Source organism: Acomys russatus, chromosome X, assembly GCF_903995435.1.
Source record: "Acomys russatus chromosome X, mAcoRus1.1, whole genome shotgun sequence".
Classification (NCBI taxonomy): Eukaryota; Metazoa; Chordata; class Mammalia; order Rodentia; family Muridae; genus Acomys; species Acomys russatus.
Genome location: NC_067169.1, coordinates 88,402,726 through 88,423,126, shown reverse-complemented (window position 1 = coordinate 88,423,126; position 20,401 = coordinate 88,402,726). Strand labels below are relative to the sequence as shown.

Genomic DNA, 20,401 nt, shown 5'->3' with positions numbered 1-20,401 from the left:
CTGTCTCCCAGAAGGGAAAAACAATAATCTTCTTAAAAATAAAATAATTTCAGAGTATTACAGAGGGTGACAATATCCAGTTCTTCAACTAAAGCTATTTAAGTCAAGGAGGCAGAAAGTGGAATCATTAAGCACTAAAAGTAGAAAGTTAATATGAATAGACCAGGAGTGGTCACTGGGCTTGATTAAAAAAAATTAACAAACTAAACCTCAAAGTAAGTGTTTTAATAAGAATGAAAGGAAAACAGTATCACTTGAAAGATAATAATGTCAATGAAAGAACAACTACAGAAAGAGCAAATAGAAATGTTAGTGCTTATAATAGTCAACACAGCAAAAAACCACCAGGTGACAGAATTGCAAATGTAAGAGACCAGGAACATCAATGATTACGGAATAACATAATGAAAAAGAAAAAGAACAAAGGCTGATATGTATGAAATAATATTAAGTGGAGCAACTTGTGTGTTCTCAGAGAGGAAAAGGAACAGCAAATATATTTGAAAAAATAGTGGTTAATACTTTCAGGAACAGATGAAACAAGTCTTAACCTAGATTTCTCTGAAACTGAATGAACCCAAAACTCAAAAACTAAACTATTACACCAGGACAAATAGTTTTCTGATTCTAAAATATAAAATAGAGTGTGTGCAACTTGTCTGGCATGCTTGAGATCTTAGTTTAAGCTTCAACACTGCAATGATATATTTAAAAGATGATGTAATAAAAAAAATTGGAACCATTAGTAAGAAAGAGCGTAATACATGAAGAGGAAAAACTATGATTATTTTCTCACATCACTAGAAAACATGAAGTCATCAAAACAGCTAAATGCAAAAAGTGGACAAAAATATAATACTTGATCGACCAATCTATATCCTGTGAAATACTTTTCAAAAACTGAAGGTGAGGTGAAACATTATTATTAAATGGAAACAGAAATGTTGGTAGATTTCATTATGAGAAAAATGCTTTGAGGACAAAAAGAAAGGATATGAGCAAGAAACAGTGAAGAATTCACATATCTTATCTGAATATAAGGTTAAATGTGATTTAGCAGCTAGGCTTAGTGGTACATGTCTAGAATCCCAATGCTCAGGAAGCAGACTCAGGGGAATCACCAGAAATTCAGGGTAAACCCTCCTCTCTCTCTCTCTCTCTCTCTCTCTCTCTCTCTCTGTGTGTGTGTGTGTCTGTCTGTCTGTCTGTCTGTCTCTCTCTCTCTCTCTCTCTCTCTGTCTCGATTTAATAAAGTTTTATTTTCCCAATTGTACAGCTGATTGAACCTGTTCGTGCATCCACCAGCTGCTGGGGCATCTCCACCCTTTGTGTTTCTGGTGTAAATTACTTGGGCTCTCTGCTTTGAAACCAACTTGGTAAGTCCTTTACTAAGTAGCTCCTGAAGGGCTGCCCTGGCCAAGGAAACATGAATCTTCAGTGTCTCAGAGACCACAGCTGGAGCTGGGAACTTCTCTACAGCGTTTGTCCTATGTGGCTTTGTCAAACAGGACTCAACTTGGATCTCTCTATCTAAGTATGCTTTCATTCCTAAGGCTGTGCTTTGTAAGGATCCCAGGTGGCCCTAAGCTGTCAATTCTGGCTGACCCTGAGGCTCTGTGCAAGCAGGATGTAAAGTCCACAGGAGATTTGTAAACTCCCCAGCTAAAAGGTGAAGATGTGTCTCAACAATAACACAGACCCTGGCAAGGAGGCAGATTAATCATTTCCAGACATGAAAGTAACCTCTATCTAATTACCAGCTGGTCACTAAACTAATGAGGCAGACACTTCATTGACAAAGAATATATACTTTGTACAGTTACTTCAGAAAAGCCACTAAATCATAATAAATGGTGGAAAAAACAAATTCTAGGAAATTGGGAAAATATAAATTCCAACAAGCCAAAGGAGCAATAAAAATATACTAATCCAAAGAAACAAAACACATGGCTGATGGATAATAAAGCATCCAGTAAAATCATTCCCAGGGAGCCTAGATATTGAACTTACCAGAGAAAGACTCTAAGTTATTTTTAAAATGTTCAGCTAATTGAAGTCAATAATTAAGTATGTTAATAGTGCAGAGTATTATTCACATAAATAATAATAAAGCAAGACATAGTCAACTAAGGTCTCAGAAATACTACTAAAAACTACAAAGGAACAAAGAAGTGTGGTGGTATAGGTCAGTTATACAGCCTTTGCCTAAGTTTACCGGATTTCTTGGATTCCATCTTTTTTTAATTTTTAATTTTAATATATTTTATTAATTTATTCATATTATATCTCAATGGTTATCCCATCCCTTGTATCCTCCCATTCCTCCTTCTCTCTCACTTTCCCCTTACTCCCCTCCCCTATGACTGTGCCTGAGGGGGACTTCCTCCCCCTGTATATGCTCATAGGGTATCAAGTCTCTTCTTGGTAGCCTGCTATCCTTCCTCTGAGTGCCACCAGGTCTCCCCCTCCAGGGGATGTGGTCATATATGGGGCACCAGAGTTCGTGTGAAAGTCAGACCCCACTCTCCACTCAATTGTGGAGAATGTCCTGTTGGATTCCATCTTAATCATGGAGGAAAATGTTTCTGGAATAGTCACGGGGGCATTAAGCACTGACAGAACATTTAATCAAGAAAGTTACTACTAGTGTTCAATATGAATAATGAGATTCTGTAGTGTCTGAATAATACCCATTTTATTCTTCCTACCTCCCAGTTCAAAGAGACAAGCAATCTTTCCTTGACCAAGATACAGCCAGTGCACAAGACTTTCCCATACTCCCAGTTTTCACCTTGAATTATATGTTTCAAGGCATGGCTGGACATCAGCGTTTTTTCATCCGGCCAAGGAAACTATTATCTGGGTGGACGTAGTTGATAAGCAGGGACTTCACTGTTTTTCTCAAGCCTCATTCATACAATGAAAGCTCTATTGTTTGCATTCTGCTGCTGGAAATGCAGAGGCCTAAATTGTTATTTTCACAGATTGTAAAGCAGCAGTTCCATCTCAAGTTAAACAAGCAAAAAGACTAACCTGTTCCATCAAGCCCTCAGAGACTATTGCGCATTTATTATTCAGAAAATCCAGCTAGGATCCCTATCCCTCTCAATTCCAGAATTGTGCCATTTGAACTTTTTTCTTGGTTAAGAATTGACTGTAAAGCAAGTAGTTCTTAATCTTTTATCAGAGAAACTGACTTATTATAGGATAGTGTGGAAAAGTTCAACCTCAAGGACACTAAAAAACAATAGAGATTTTCAACCAGTAAGAGGAGAACTCCACAATACACTACAGAGAGAGAGAGAGAGAGAGAGAGAGAGAGAGAGAGAGAGAGAGAGAGAGAGAGAGAGAGAGAGAGAGAGAGAGAGAGAGACTATTACTCATGAAATACCAAGAGGTGAGGAAGGAAAGAAAAGAATAGAACACATAGTTTTAAATTAATGGATAAAAATTTCTCAAATTTATTAAAATCCAATGATATAAAATTATAGGAAATCAATCAACCCCAAGTCATATAAACCCACATAACTATAAACAAACATCAGAGTTTAAATGCTGAGCACATAAGACAAGTAGAAGATTTTAATATGAGGAGAAAGAGAAAAGGGCTTGTCTCAGAACTCACAATAAATACTATTTCTTATTCATTTTTAGGTGATATTGTTTTTAGTAAAACCAAAGAACCTTAATGAGATTTGGGTAAATGAGTCAGCAGTTTATTAGAGAAAGTTGATTAAAGATCTTAAAGTAATTTCTTGTGATCAAGGAGAAATGTTCATGCTCATACACTGGCAAGGTTGCTCAGTAGGAGGTGACGCCACCAAGTCTGAGGACGAGAGCTCAATATCTAGGACACACATAGTGAAGGGGAGAAGTGACCACCACAAGTTATCCTCGGACTTCCATACAGTGCAGTAGCATGTGTGTGTTCACCACATATTCACATGCATAAGTATCATAAGCTTTTCCAAAGGAAATTAGGGGAAGATATAGGTAAATCTACAAAAGTGAAAGGTGAGAATATCACCATGACACTTATTTTCAAAGAACTAGTAAAGAGTGCTCTTCCAACTGAGAGATTCTTAAGGATAAGAAGAAAACATTGGAAGAAATAAAACTTATTGACGAGTATTTATATAGAAACATTGAATGTTCCAATACTGTAAACTTGGTGTGTATAACATTTATGTCTTCAGTATGAGGACTAAAATATGGCTATATGTTAAAATATATACAAAATAGAAAGATACAAAATATAATACCCAACATTCAAAAAGTAGTAAGGTTTCTTATGTTTTTTTCCTGTTTTGTGACCAGTTGTTATCATTTTAAAACAGTTGACAAAGCTAAAAATAAGTTAGCAAGCCTCACAATAATTATAAGGGAAGAAAACCTATAATAGACACATTAACAATGATAAGCAAGGAATCAAAGCATACCTCTAGAGTCAAGTATTTAATCACAGGAGAAAATTTGAGAGTAAAAAGGAACTACACTGAAACTACAAAGCAAGTAAAAAGATGTATACCACTGCCTACTGATAACTACCATAAGTGGAAGTGGAATAATTCTCTAGTTTAAGACATGGAATGAGTGTATGGATAAAATAACATGAGTTTATCTACAAGGCCAAATTTATTTTGGAAGTAAAGTTACAAAAAGTTGTTGCAATGCAAATGAAATATAAGAGAAAACAAGAGTACTCAAACATATATCAGATGGAGTGCCATTTAACCAAAACAACAATAACAGAGACAGATGTGGTCATTTTATGGTGGTAAATGGATATTTATATCCATATTCATCAGGATAAAATTGCATACATGTGAATAATATGGAATAGAAGGAAGAAATGTATATTTGCTTTATATCAGAACACCTGAGCTTATGAAGCAAATATTAACAGACCTAAAAGGGTAGTTAGTATTATCTTATAATAATCATTTGGGACTATATAATTTCACTGTCAGCAATGGACAGACTACTTAGATAGAAAAAAAATCATCACTAACACTAAAAAAAAAACTGCAGAAAAGTAAATATGTACTTTCAATGAACTTTAGGACATCTACAGAACACTACATTTGACAGTTGCAGGGTACACAGTTTTTCAACAGTGCATGTGATTTTTTCAAAGACGGCATATTATAGGCTATAAAAGAAACCTCAAATTTAAAAAAAAATCATATTGAGCATCTTTCCTGACCATTGAAATAGAAATAGAAATTGAAACCTAAGAAAGAAGCTTTGAAAACTATAAAAATCCAAGGAAAGTAAAGAATTTTCTTCTTCAAAATTTATGTTTTTAGCTATTTGTATGCATGTGCCTGCAAGAGCTTATGTGCACACCATGCATACAGGAGTCCCTGGAGGCCAGAAGAGGGCGCTGGAACCCCTAGAACTGGAGTTTCTGACAGTTGGGAGCTGTCACATGAGTACTAAGAACCAAACTCTTGTCTTCTGTAAAAGAATAAGCTAAGCAACATCTCCACCTCCAAAACTTTGTTCTTAAAAAATGAATATGTTAGAACCAGAATTTAAAAAAACTAATAGAAATGCAACATACTAAAATATATGACATATAAAAATGTAGTGGAATAAAGAAGTGTATAATCATTGGAGCCTATGTATAAAGCAGGATATATTTATAGATCCTATAGTAATCAAGAAAACATGATAATAGCATAAAATAATCAGATATATTAGTAAAAATTAAAATTCTGGAAGCAAATGCACACAAAGATGCAATGAACCTTTACTATAAGTAAAAGAACATTTATTAGCAAAAGACTAAATTGTTCTGGGAAAATTAGATGTCCACTTGCAGAAGAATGATATTAGCTCTCTACTGCCATGTGTAAAAATCTACTGAAAATGGACTTAAAAGTTAAGTAGTACACATGAAACTACATTAAATGCTAAAGTATAAGAAAAGTGGAAATATTCAAATGGGTTTATATTAAATTGTCCAGTATAAAAAACACTCAAAAGAATTAAGAGAAAACTTGGAGATTTAAAAAAGTACTTTTAAACTCTACATCTGAGAAAAGGTTAATAACTAGAATGTACAAAGAATTCACACAACTCAATAGCAACATTAGAAACCCATAAACCACCCCCTATAGCCCAATTAAATCATTTCTTAAGGAAAGACTTATAAATAGCCAGTCCAATATTTCACAACCAATTCATCATCATTAATGATAAGGAAAATGCAAATAAAAGCCACAATGAGAAAGAGTTAGGAAGATTCTAACGGGAAAAAAACCACAAGAATTGATGACAGGGTGGAGAGGTGGGAGCTCTTACATGTAGCTGTTGAGAATGCAAATGAGTATAGTCATTATGGGAAACAGTACTGAGTTTCTTTTAGAAATTAAAAATTATATTAAAAGATATAGCAATTCCATTACTGGATATATTTCTGAATGAAACTAAATGAGTATATCAAAGAAACAGTTGCATCTCCATATTCTGTGCAAAACTGCTCTTAATAGCCAAGAAATGGAAACAAGACATGGATAAAGGAAATTTAATGTATGTACATGATGGTACACTATCCAGCCATATATATATGGAGACAGTCTTGTCATTTGCAACAAAATAGATGGGACTGGAGATTACTGTGCTTAATGAAATAAGCAAAGCACAGAAAATCAAATAACACAATCTCATTCACATGCTTAACTTTACTATCATTGAATGTAAAGTGGAGAGAATAGGAGGGAAGGATGGAAAAATGTTGACACAGTCATTGATATGAAAAATTAGAGTCTCAATAGTAGATTTGTTATTCAAAAAGAGTAAGGAGAGAGAGACAGAGACAGAGACAGAGACAGACAGAAACAGAGACACACAGAGAGAGAGAGAGACAGAGACAGACAGACAGACAGACAGACACACACAGAGAGAGAGAGAGAGAGAGAGACAGAGACAGAGACAGAGAGAAATATCAACTGAGATAATGCATTCTGAAAGACAGAAGGAATAAATAATGAAGAAAAGTCACGAGATTCTCACACACATGTGAGATATCAAGTTTGCTAACACATGCACAATTGGTGTTCCATCAAGAAGGATGTACAAAAAGGGTCAGAAGAAGTAATGGCCAATTGTTTAACTAATTTGAACAGAACTAATTTTCTACATATCCAATAAGCACTGTGAAGTCCAAGCAGAGCAAAGTTAAAAAGGAACATGTACAGAGAGAGTGTAATAAAATGTCAAATTACAAAGACCATAAAAGAATCTCAAAAATAGAACCAGAAGCAGCTCCTCACATAAACAGAAATCTCAAGCAGATTAATTTCCCCACCCAAACTCTGAGCTGATATAAAAGTACAGTAACCTTTACAATGAAGTAGTCTCAACTAACAGAAACTAAAGTAATAAAAACGGCAATTGGTCATGCTGACAAATTAATGATTGACACATATTCCCACAATGAAAAATTATAAAATAAATAAAAATAATTACACAACTTAAAGAGAAATAGATAATTCCAAAACAGAATTGACACTGTACTACATAGCTTTCATTGACATGTCAAATAAACAGAAATTTAACAAGAAACTACAGGACTTAACCTATACTGTAATCTCAGTAGACCTAATAGATATTTATAGTGTGTTCCACAGAACAATAGCAGAATATACGTTTTTCTTAAGTGCACCCACAACAGTTCCCAAATAGACTCTATGTCAAGTCAGGAAACAATTCTCAATCAGCTTCAAAGGATTTAAAGTAGAAAAAGTATACTTTGCACTGGAGATGGAATGTAAGGAGAATTCAATAATGCAAAGGTAACAGGAAGTTCGCATAAATACTGGAATTCTTTGGGAATTAGGCAACTCGATCCTCTGAGAATAAGGATTTAAAGTAGAAATAATAAGATAGTTTTAAAACGCTGAAATAAAGAAAATGAAAAATTCATGTAACAAAACTATGGGATACAATGAAAACTGTGCTTAGAAGAAAAAATTGTAGCTATTATGTTTTATATTTTAAAAGATTTTAAAGAACCTCCTTGTGTAGATGGCTTCAAATGTGGCAAACAAACCACTGGACAAAATGTCCTCGTTTCTAACACAGACAGAATTCTACCTAAAAATGGGCAAGATTGGGTGCAGGCAGAGTCAACGGTCCAACTCTGCCAAGACAGGGTAAGCAAGTCCTCAAAAGTTCCTGCCTCACAAAAATCTCTGTCAGATATATTGGGCCAGAAGGCTGAAGAAGATGCTCCAGCGTCATAAAGAGTTTTGGGTGACTATTTAGGCAGAAAACTGTCTCTGTCATCTTCTTTGGAAAGAATATACTCAGGTAATCAAGTTTATTCCTTCTCAAGTCTCTGATGGAGTTTAAGAGCAGATAGTTGAGTTTTAAAATGAAGCTTAGTTGTTTAGGGGTTAAGATGTTTTTAGGTCTAGAGAGATGTTTTAAGTTGACAATGACAATATATGATGGAGGTTGATTTACATTCACAATTTTAGATGCACCACGATAGGAAAGATGTTTTCTTCAAGGCTGTCAAATACAAATAGCCAAAACACTAAGAATGCAACATTTATATAGTTCTTGATTGTGTCATGGCTCTTCTTGCTATAGGTAGTTTATTGTACATATGTGCAATAATATAAATGTATATGTAAAAAATAAAAAAAATATTTTAAAAAACATTTCAAATGAATACATGGATTTTTCTTTGAAAGTTGTGACTGGAGAGTAAACCAAACCCAAAGAAGAGTCACTGAATGAAATTTCTGTCAAAAAGGTGAATTTAGACCAAGGTAAGCAGAGAAAGGAAAATAGAAAAAGAGCAAATCTCAATTAAATGGAACTGGAAAGTACAAGAGAAAATTCATGTGTAAAACTGCTTCTTGGACAAATTCAATAAAAAAAATTATATCTATTAGCAAAATTGGAAAGAAAAAGCAATTTTGAGCAATAGGAAACAACAAGATATTACATAGTTTTTAAAAGGGCGATATAAGAGCTTTGTGTGCCACTTTGTGCTAACACATTATAAACGTTAGATGCAATACAGTTTTTTTCTTTGAAAATGTCCGTTTACTAAAATAATATGAAACACAAAATGATAATATTCCTATTCGTGATGAAGTAATTAAGTCAACAATTAAGACCACACACACACACACACACACACACACACACACACACACACACACACACACACAAACACCCTGCAGTTAAGGAAGGCTAAATGACTATATTATTAATTGTTCTAAAGAAAAATGATGTGCTAAAGGTCTTCTAAGATCTTAAAAAGATATAGAGATTGTTTCAGATTCACATTATAAGGTATATATGCAATCCTCACACCACAAGTGGACACCAAAGAAAACAAAATGAAGAAGTAAAATCTTTCTGGACAATTAACTAAGAAGGTTAATTAAATTTTAATACAATCCAATTATATGGAAATTAGAAAGTCCGTTACCAAATGAAATGTATTTGAGCAATTCAAGATTAGTCACAATTCAAAAACATGTCATCTACTAAGAAATAAAAGAGGAAGGAAATCCAATACTCATCATACTAGACACAGAAAAGATTTGAGGAAATTCACACCTATTATGAAAAAGCCACAATGTATATAGAATGAAAGGGAACTTGCTGAATCTGATGAAAGATATTTGAAAAGGCTGCAGCTAACACAAGGTGTTTGTTTCCTTTGTTTCCCTATGCTAGAGCTTTATACATACCAGGCAAGCCTTCTTACCCTGAAGAGACACTCCTACACACACACACACACACACACACACACACACACACACACACACACACACATCAGTCTTAATATTGAAATACTAATATTTTTCTACTCAGAAAAGAAGGAAAACTGTCTTCTACCTCCACTCTCACTGAACACTCCTTTGCATGCCCTGCCGGGACAAAAAAGCAAGACTAATAAAGGTTTAAGACAAGGAAGGGTCAAATGAATCTGTCATCATCTATAAATGGCATCATGGAGCATATATAGGAAATGCCAATTATACTGTTAACAAGCTCTTAGAAATACCAAGTCAGATAACAAGAATAATGTTTTGTGTCAATGACATAATTTAACCTTTCACCAGAATATTAGAACTTAAAAGAAAGAAAAAAAAAAAAAAAAAAAAAACAGCTTAGAAGTCGATCCCTTGATTCTTGCTCTCGATTTCTTTTCTGTTAGAATCAGCAGTGACTATTAGTCCTCATGACATTTTGATATCTTATAAGAAAAAATAAACTTTTGGAAGGTGTGCGTAGTTGGTGAACCAACAGTTTCTCAGTGACCAATGCTTTGTGTTAACAAATCAAGTGTGAGTAATTTGCCTATGTATTTCATTGTGGCAGGCAATAAAATATCCTGACAAATGGTTTCAGATTCTACATTGTGAGTAAAAAAACTACTACTTGCTAAGTTCTAGGCCAATGCCAACTCTTCAACAATTATCTAAAGTAATTATAAAAATACTTTCCTGTATTAAAGCTGTCTGTGTGATGTTGTTTATTATTTTCATGTAATTAAAAATTAGCTTATTTCAATAAATTAGATGCAGATGCACATATGAAAATAACAGACCAAACATAATGCAAAAGCAATATGTCTTCAGATCCAATGATAAAGACTGGTAAAACAATGCTCCTCTTCTCACTGATTGTATTTTCAAACATAGTCATTGTTCTAGAGTTATTTATGTTAAGATGCAATAGGTTTATTGTTGTTTTTAAAACTGCTGCACTAATAATTTTTCTTATACATTAATTTTTAGCACAGGAACTACCGATATAATATGAAGTACTATATATTTAACAGTATAATATAGTCTTGAAAACAAATACTTTGAAAAATGATATATTAATATCTAAGAAATAACTAGCAATTTTGTTCTTGGTCTTTATATCATCACCAAGGGTATCTTGCTCAGATCTTATATGTTCATTGTAGATATGTCTATCTGTCCTTGCATGAGTTCAAATTATGATGTACGTGAAATTTTATTATGCTATATTTTTCAGATGAATTGAATGGCTCATCATCATATTTTATTATGCTGTATTTTCCAGATGAACCGAATGTCTCATCATCATTTAGTAAACATTTTATAGAATATTTTTTACCAAAATTTTATTCTTACTAATAAGCTTGCTATACAATATTTTTGTTGGTGTTTGAGGGAGGGACCTTTAAAGAGTTTTTTTTTTTGCTTTTTTTTTTTTTACTTTATATACTTTACATATTATATAGAGCTGTAATATTTTTTGAATTCTGACATTCTTAGACTATCATTTAGATTATTTGTAGTTAATAAAATTTGAGATATATTTGGCTTTAATTCTGCCATTTACTATGTTTTATATTTTCTTAACTAGTTTCCTTCTTTACCCTTAATATAACTTTTTGAATTTGTTTTATTTATCTACAATATTCTTTTTTAAAACCTGGAAGTTAGGCATTTCTCTTGCATTCTTTTATTTCCTTCTAATACACAATTTATCATTTTTCATCAAATCTTTCTGTAACATTATTTTATCTTAAAAATGTCATACTGGTTTCTAACACTTTGTATGCTGATTTATAAATGAAGAAAATGTGAACAGAACTTTATAAGCACAATTTTTCATATATAGATTTATGCAGTTCTGTGATAAACTTCATGGCTTGCTATCTAAAGGGCTGATGCACAGAATGCAGAATGATATGCAGTTGCTACGACAAAACAATCTTAAAAGTGATATAAATGTATTTGCTTGACTAATCTAGAGATAAAACTTTAGAAGATTCATGAAGTGCAGAGAAAGGACTAGACATTATTATCGTCTCCATCTGACTGTTTCAAAGAAACATAAGGTTGAAGAGAAGTTATTTCATGAGACACAGTATAAGTTCAACTGGGTGAAAGAAAGGAGAGAGTAATGAAAATGTTCTAACCTCCATCTAGTTAAAATTCTTGACTTTAATATCAGCATGGTCAAAATATTTATGTGTGTTTTACATATGTGAAATAACATCATTTATTTCTCTTGAAATATTCTGAATCTTTTTAAAAAAGTCAACAGCTGTCTTTTTGTTTAAACAGAACTCACAAACTAAAATTTATGAGAAATAGTAAATTTTGCTTAATAAAAGCACAAATTTACATAAGTTTACTTCATACCAATTCAAACTTCCTTATTATTTTTCCACTTAAAATTTGCATATGGAATATGTAAAAATCAATAGGACAAATATTCTGAAAAGATCTTTCTTTTCATTGATTTCAATGTTATATCTTACAAATTTAAACTTTTTCTTATGGTTTTGTAATTGTAGCATTTTGTATCTGTGTTGCAGAATCCATTGGTATATTAATGTAAAAATAATTTAGCTACAGAAATGGAAAGCTTAGGTCTTCATATCCATATGCATTATACTACTTTCATTATTTTTAACCTAAATATCAGATATGTAGGTTAAGAATAATTACTCGACAACCCGATCAAACGCATATGTTACCAGTCGACGTCTGTAGGGTTGTTCACAGTACATAATCCGAAAGTATTGAGCATAGCCGCTGCAATTCTATGGCCAGGTATTTACCTATTGATATTGCCCAAACGATGGCAATCTTCATGATGGCCTTAGTCCGCGAATTGAACCGGCTATGCTCAATAGGATTACGTATTGCTACATACCGGTCCAGCGATATGGCGCAGAGGTGCATGATGGACGCAGTTGAAAATAGCACATCTAGTGAAATCCAGACGGGGCACAAATATCTAGGTAATGGCCAGACATAATCTGAAAGAGAAGAAAGAGGAGAAAAAAACATGTTATCCAAATTGTACTGACTGTACTTTTCCACTTTAGTCTATGTATTTTCTCTATAAATACTTATTTTAGTTTAACTTTTTGAGATGAGGTTTCTCTGTGGAATAGAGTCCCAGCTATCCTGGATTCATTTTGTAGACCAGAGTGGCCTTGAACTCACAGAGATCTGCCTGCCTCTGCCTCCTAAATGCTGGGATTAAAGGCATGCACCACAGTGAAATTTCAGAGTTTTTCCCAGTGATTATAACTCAGTGTTATAACTTTTTAATTACAGTATGCTTTACATAAGAGTAACTGCTTTAATGAGTGTAATTTCAAAGCATTTAGTAGCTTCATACTAAATACATACTTGACTTTCTTCAAAGTTTGGAACACGTTATCATTCTTGAAGAAAAACATTATCCTTTAAGAAGTCAGCAACCCATTCTTTACTTCCTTAACCCTAGGCAGCCTCAAGTTTGTTTGCTGTCATTACAGATTTATTTAGTTTGGACATTCCATATAACTGAAATTATTTTTCATAGTGGGATATTTGATAATTGTGTTGGGGGTTATCTATGTTCATCTACTTATTACTACTCTGGTTCTTTTCATAGCTGATAGGGTAGTCACATGAGATTTTTCATATGCTCTTATAATTGTTTACTGTTGTGTATAGCACTGAAGATAACTTTAGTTTATTGATCTTGTGTTCTGTAACTTTGCCAAGGTCATTTCTCATGTCCAGTTTCTGTGGTAGGTTCCTCAGGATTTTCCATATATATGATCACAAATACTTTTGTTTCTTCTTTAGTTTTCGATCTGAGTTATATATTCTTTCCTCATCTAGATTATTTAACTTGTCATATGTTATTTATTGTATTGTTTCTTAATCTTTTAAAAGAAATCTTTATTTTTATTTATGCTCATGCACATACATGCTTGTTGTTAAAGAACAGAAGACACCATTAGATTGTCTGGATCTGTGAGTTATAAGTATTTGTTGAGTTGCCTGGCATGGGTGCTGAAAACTGAAACAAGATCCTTTGAGAGATTGTCAAATCCTCTTAACCCCTGATCCATTTCTTGACCCCCTCCCTGTTTAGCCTTTCAATTTTATTTTGTTAAATAGAATTTTTAAAAATTAGATGCCACCCTGGCGTCTAATTTAGTGAATTGTGTCACTTTTTCCCTCTTCTTTCTTTATTTCTTCTCAACAAAACTGTTAAAATTTCAAAGAAGTTTAAGATTTCTGAATTGTATATTTTCTTATTCTGTATTATGCCTATCATTTTGCTTGTTGGATCTGACTCTTTTTCTCTAGTTACCTAAGGTATAGTTAGGTCAAATTTTTGATATTTTGTTGTTGATGCACTCTATTGAGTATTTCTTTTCAGTTATTGTACTTTCCAGCTCCCGAATTTATGCTGGGTTCTCTTTTATCACTCTAAACACTTAACTATGTTCTCTATTTGTTGCAACATGATTTCCATGTCTCCTTTAATTCTTTGCTCACTATTTTCTTTAACTCTTTGAGTGAATTAAGTAATTGATCTAAAATCTTTGTTAATTCCATTCTTGAGGTTCCTATGACCAGCTTCTTTTTTTTTTCCCCCTTAGTTTCGCCACATTTTCTATTACTTTTCATAATTTTTAATTTTAATGAATTTTGCATATGTTGAGAGATTTTTAAATTTCCCAATGAAACAATTCTATAAATCACATTTCTCTCCCTCTCTGCCTTCTTCCCTCCATCCTTCCCTCCCTCTCTCCCTCTCCTTCTCTCCTCTTCCTTCTCTTTTTCTTTCTTTCTCTTCTCCTCCTCAACCAAGCCTCCTCCTCTTCCTCTTTGATTTTGAGACAGAATCTCATTAATGTGGCTGAGGAAATCACTATGTAGACATATATGATATTCAATATGTGGCAATTCTTGTGGTTCAACCTCCAGAGGGCTAAGAACTAGTGTGAACCAGCCTTCCTTGTTTCATCAAGTCATTTAGATCACAAAGCTGAGGGTTTTTGTTAGAGCCTTAGCAACATCACATGGCAGAAACTATTTCATATTTTTTAATTATATGGAAGTGGGGGATGTGGAAAAGTCAACCAAAGTGACATTTACTCAAGTGTTCATCACCAGAAAGTCCTCTAAGTACAAGCCATTGTTAAAAGATCCTGGCTGATTTTATACCTATGTGTTTTAGATATAAAGGTCTTTCTATGCAAGGCCAATTGTGGGAACAAAGAGCAAGTGTCAGAAGTCTAGTATTGATGAATTTGATTTTTATCATTTCCTTTTCTTTTTCATCTGGAGATTAAACCTATACGTTCTTGTGCATGCCTGGTATGTGCTATACCACTGAGCTACAGTCTCAACCTGTTATCACCTCTAGATTTCTCGAGTTATTTCTGCCATGGACGTTGATTGTATTGTTGATTACAGTACTTTGCTTGACATATTTTGCGTGTAAAATTACATTTCCAGTTGCAATTAAAATGACATTTTTATAGAAGTTTCATTGGATGAATTGTTATATCTGTTATTTTCTACCATAAATGCAGATTTTTAAGAGAAACGAGTGAATATACATGATCCAAAGTCATAGCTGAATATGAGGAAACCTTATTTTCAGAAGCAAAGTTATATTTAATGTTTTACAGGATGCCACTTTCAGGGCTTAGAAGATGGCATATGATGCTCATATGTTTACTGGGTGAACTGGAGACCACCTAGCCTAAGATGAATTATGCTGAATAAGTAGTCATTTCACTAGCAAAGAAAGAAACTCTAGAAAGTACAACAACTTAGCCCCCAAAGAAGAAGTGTATTGTTTCCACGGAGAAGTGAGTATGTGTGTAGAGGTCCTTCTATGCAAGGCCCATTCTGGGAACACAGAACACATATCAGGAGCCTAGACTCGGAGACTGGGCTTGCTGAAACCTTTAACTGTATGGGAAAAACTGTTGAGTCAGAACTCTGTGGAGTCCCATGTTGTGGACACTTCAGATTAGAATGAGACTTACTTTTTGGTAGCCTGCTACCAAGAAGAGACTTAATACCCTATGAACATATAAAGAGGGAGGAGGTCTCCCTCAGTCACAGTCATAGGGGAGGGGAGTAAGGGGAAAGTTGGAGGGAGGGAGGAATGGGAGGATACAAGGGGTGAGATAACCATTGAGATGTAATATGAATAAATTAATAAAAAAATAGTGAATACTGAAAAAAAAAAGAATGAGACTCACTAGCACAGCTGAAGAGGAACAAGTTGTGGCAAGTGCTTAAGAATGATTTCCAAAAAGTCTGAAGCATGCCATTGCAAAGTTTACTTACAGCCCTATCCAGTATCTAGAGAAAGGGTACCAAGTGTACCACACACTCTAGTGGTGGAATAAACCCCGGATTACCAGAAGAAGCAGAATCCCACAAAGGTTTTGATCTCGTTGAAGCACTGCTACTCAGATGGGAGACCTTGTCCAGTTATCTCTCCTTCACATTTATATTTTGCTTATTTAGTATATTTAATTTCAAATTTGTGAATCCTGTTGTTCTGCCCTGTGCCCACCCCAACTTTCCCTTAATCTAAAGTAAGCTTTTACAGAGAAAAAGGTTAACCTTGGCTATAAAAGGATATGTGAGGTCTCCCTGAGCTATCCTCCCTAGTACTGAGATTGGTTCAGGTTTGGTTGTATTTTTTTTTTAAATCTCTATCTCTTTTCGTTCTGCCTTTATCTTGGACTCTATTGCATAGATCCCTCATCTTAATTTTTCCTTGCATTCTATTTTCTTTTTCCCTCTTTGTATCTATGTTGTTTTGAGATTAATTACATAATTACTTATATGCCTAATTTCTTTCTATTTCTACACACAGTAACTAATGTTTTAGCATATACTGTTCTATGCTTGCTTATTTACCAAATATTATGAATTTAAAATGTGTTTTATTTATATTTAATTATCATCTTTTGTTTGTTTATGTGTTTTATGGATATGAGTACTTTGCTTGCATATCTGCACATCATAAGAGAGCATCAGGTACCATTGTAGATGGTGGTAAAACACCATGTGGTGGCTAGGAATTGAACTCAGGGCCTCTAGAAGAGGAGAACAGCCAGTGATCTTAACCACTGACCCATGTTTTCAGGCCCAGATGCTTGTTTTTAATTAACTATTATTGTATTTTTATAGAGGGTTTATCAATCACTTGTGGTGACTTTTATGGTTATATTTCTGTTCTTGGAGTTATTCTGGAGTTTAAGTCCAGTACTCTGAACATGTGGGCAGAAGGCATAGCAGTCCAGAAGGTAGAAGCTATACTATAATCTAGTCCTGAAAAAAACATTATAAAAACTTCAACTGAAAGAGTGAAGATAATTAAAGTAATCCAATCATTGACTAAATCCTAGCTGTGCTAGTTCTAATGCAGACACATGATGAATCAAGACATGACTCTCCATACCTGAAAATTAATAATTACAGCATCTGTAATCTAACCATCCAAAGGAAGAGCCAGAGGGACAAATTGGACCATGCATTCCAAAAGAGACAGGATTATAGAAGCTGCAAAAGAAACTCAAGAGATTTGAAACTTAATGCAGCAACAAGGCCAGGCAGTTTTCCCTATCCTATATTACAACCTAGCTTCCTTTTCCCTCCATATATGTTCCTCTTTTATTTAATATCTTATGTCAGTTTAATGAGCCAAACTGGAACCAGGCATGGTGGCAGATGCCTGTAGTCCCAGCACTCAGGGAGGCAGAGGCAGGCAGATCTCTGTGAGTTCGAGGCCAGCCTGGTCTACAAAGTAAATCCAGGGCAGCTAGGACTACACAGAGACACCCTGACTCAAAAAACTACCCCGCAAACCAAACCAAACCAAACCAAAGCAAACAAAGAAACAAACAAAAATCCAAGGCAAATTTCTTGCCATATAGTTGTTCCTCCCTTCTTACTCTTTTTTATTTCATTTGTTTTGGTTTAGGGTATTTGTTTGTTTGTTTTCATTTTCCCATCCCAAAGAACATAGAGTGGCAGAATTCACAAAGTGTCTTGTGCTTGGGCATTCTGAGAAATGGGACTATTCTACATTATCTGATAACATATCTTTACCTGTTACCTCTCAATCTACCTTTAGCCTAAAGCCACCTAAACTTGCTTTTGTCCCTATATTATTTCATATTATTTACAGTCCCTTCTCTACTTTTTATTAACCTAATACTAACAACTACTTCTTGCTTTGATTCTTCTTCCTTTTTTTCCCTCTTAATTTATCACTCTTGATGGTTCATCTTGCCAAACTGATGAGATTTAGAATCATCATAATAACAGATTTCTGTACATGTCTGTGAGGGATTATTGATATTAGGTTAATTGAGACAGTAAGACCTATTGTATATGTGGGTAGTACCATATCATGGCATTCATTGTTTTGTGCTTCCTGATTATGGACGTAATATGTTTCTATCACTGTACTTTTCTTGCTGTGCTGGGTTACATCCTCTGCAATTGCTAATTAAAATGATCTCTCCTTTCCTTTCAATAACTTTGATAATGATCATACATTTTACCACTGAAACAAGACAAGTAACTAATACACCATTTCCATTCATACGCACAGTCATATATTACTGGAAGTAGCACTATCAAAGTGTCTTTACTCCATACAATGATGGTTGCTCAACAGATGATTGTCTTTAGTTGACTATTCCTCCATTTTCATAGTGGGCTCACATCTAGGTAGTAACAGCTTTTTTCAGTTACTATTCTATTTTCAATGTAATTCTGAGATAGAATCTAGTCCCTGAGTACTAGTCTAACAAAATAAATTGTCATCTTAGCCCTACTACAGTCTGATGCTTATTAAGTATTACCAAACCCCCACAAAATTACTTAAAATTATAAAATTCCTGAGACATATCTTCTAAAATATTGACAGTCTCATGGTAATGACACCCAGTGTGGCTGCATTAAATGAAGTTCCAGACAAAAACATTCAAAAGAGTTATTATAAGTGTGATAAGAGAAATCAAAGACGACAAACATAAACTCTAGAGTGAATTCTAAGGAGATACAAATAAATGGTTGAATAAAATGAGGGAGTAATTATAGGCTTTGAAAACGATATTAAATAAAGGGAAACCCCAAAAGGAAAAACAGACTAAAATACCGGAAATGAAAAATTAAAGATGCATTGGGAAGTCTTAGCAATAAAATAGATCTTGAGAGAGACAGAATTTATCAGGGCATTACAATTGTAAACATAGTCACTGAAACCAAGTGCACTCAGATTAATTAAAGAAACACCACTAGATAAAGTCATAGATTGAAACCAAAGCAATAACAGTAGATGACTCTAGTATTTCCACTTCCCCAATATGCAGGTTATTGCAACAAAAATAAAAGAAAAACATCACAGCAAAATGTTATGATATATCAAATGGGCCTAGATGTCAAATACAGAGCATTTCATCTAAGTTCTGTTGAAAAACATTCTCTAGCAGAGATTGTATATTAGTACACAGAAAATGTCTTAAATACATGGAAGTGAAACAATTTTTTGTATTCCATATTATTGTAGTGGAAGTAAGCTAGAAACAAACATCAAAAGAAACTACAGAAAATTTCACAAACAGAGATAAGCAGCCCACTAGAGAATGTGGAACAGGGACATGGTAAAATTCATAAATCAATAAATGCAAACATAACAACTTGGAAAGCCTTTAAATAGGTTAGCGACACATAACAATCATTTATATATATTGAAAATTCCAAGCACAATATTAAAACAGGGTTCAGAAAAATACCAAGAAACTAATACATCATGGCAAAACAACAGTAATTGCTGTAATGAAATGGTAATTCAAACTGCAATACATACCTAGCTAATCTATTATGTTAATGGCTGTGAAAATGCTATTTTAGCATTAGATAGTAAAATCATTTGAATAGATACAAAAGTCATTCTAGTACAAAAAAGTTTTACTTATGTATAGATACTAAGAACTCCCTTAAATTTGCTTAATTTACTCTGAAACAACAACTAGTAGAAGTAATTCAACAGTTTAGGTAATGTAGTTTAACTCCATCAGATTCAGGAACTGAAGAGGACACTAACTGTCTCATTGTTTATTATCATGCTTTTATTATTTTTAAAGTTGTAAGGCATGGTCCCTATAGGTGCTAGATGAATACTCTAAGACTGAGGTCCATGGCTCTCCCTGTATCACTCATTGCTTTCTTTACTTGGTTAGCTCACTAGCTAGCTAGTTAGTGTGTGTATATGTGGTGCTGATGCTTGACATGGCAACATGTAGAGGCTAGGGGCTGGAGAACAGTTTGTAGGGTCTGTTCTCTCCTTTTAATTGGTGGGTTTCAGGGATCAAACTCAGTTGGTCAGTCTTAGTCCTAAGTGTCCATACACACTGAGCCATCTTGCTAACCCCTGTTAGTATTTTGTTAATTTTCACTGAAATGCGTATTTAAACAACATATTTAGCTTTGGAAATCAAGAGATAACTTTTTCTATTAATTTATGTGCTTGTAGGCCTACTAAATCTGAAACTTCTAGAAACAATAGGTTCAGGGAGAATAAATTATAGTTTGTATATAAGGAA

The 20,401-nt window shown here is 33.9% G+C and overlaps 1 protein-coding gene across 2 annotated transcripts in view; it reads right to left on the bottom strand.

Moving 5' to 3' along the window:
* The window catches only part of Htr2c (5-hydroxytryptamine receptor 2C), a 247,234-nt gene that overhangs the window by 16,186 nt on the left and 210,647 nt on the right, over positions 1-20,401 (bottom strand). The window contains exon 5 of one of the 2 annotated variants that reach the window (XM_051140859.1): positions 12,584-12,784. In XM_051140859.1, the coding sequence (XP_050996816.1) occupies positions 12,584-12,784 (201 nt within the window). The remainder of the gene's footprint in view (positions 1-12,583; positions 12,785-20,401) is intronic. The other variant, XM_051140860.1, reaches the window with a different exon arrangement.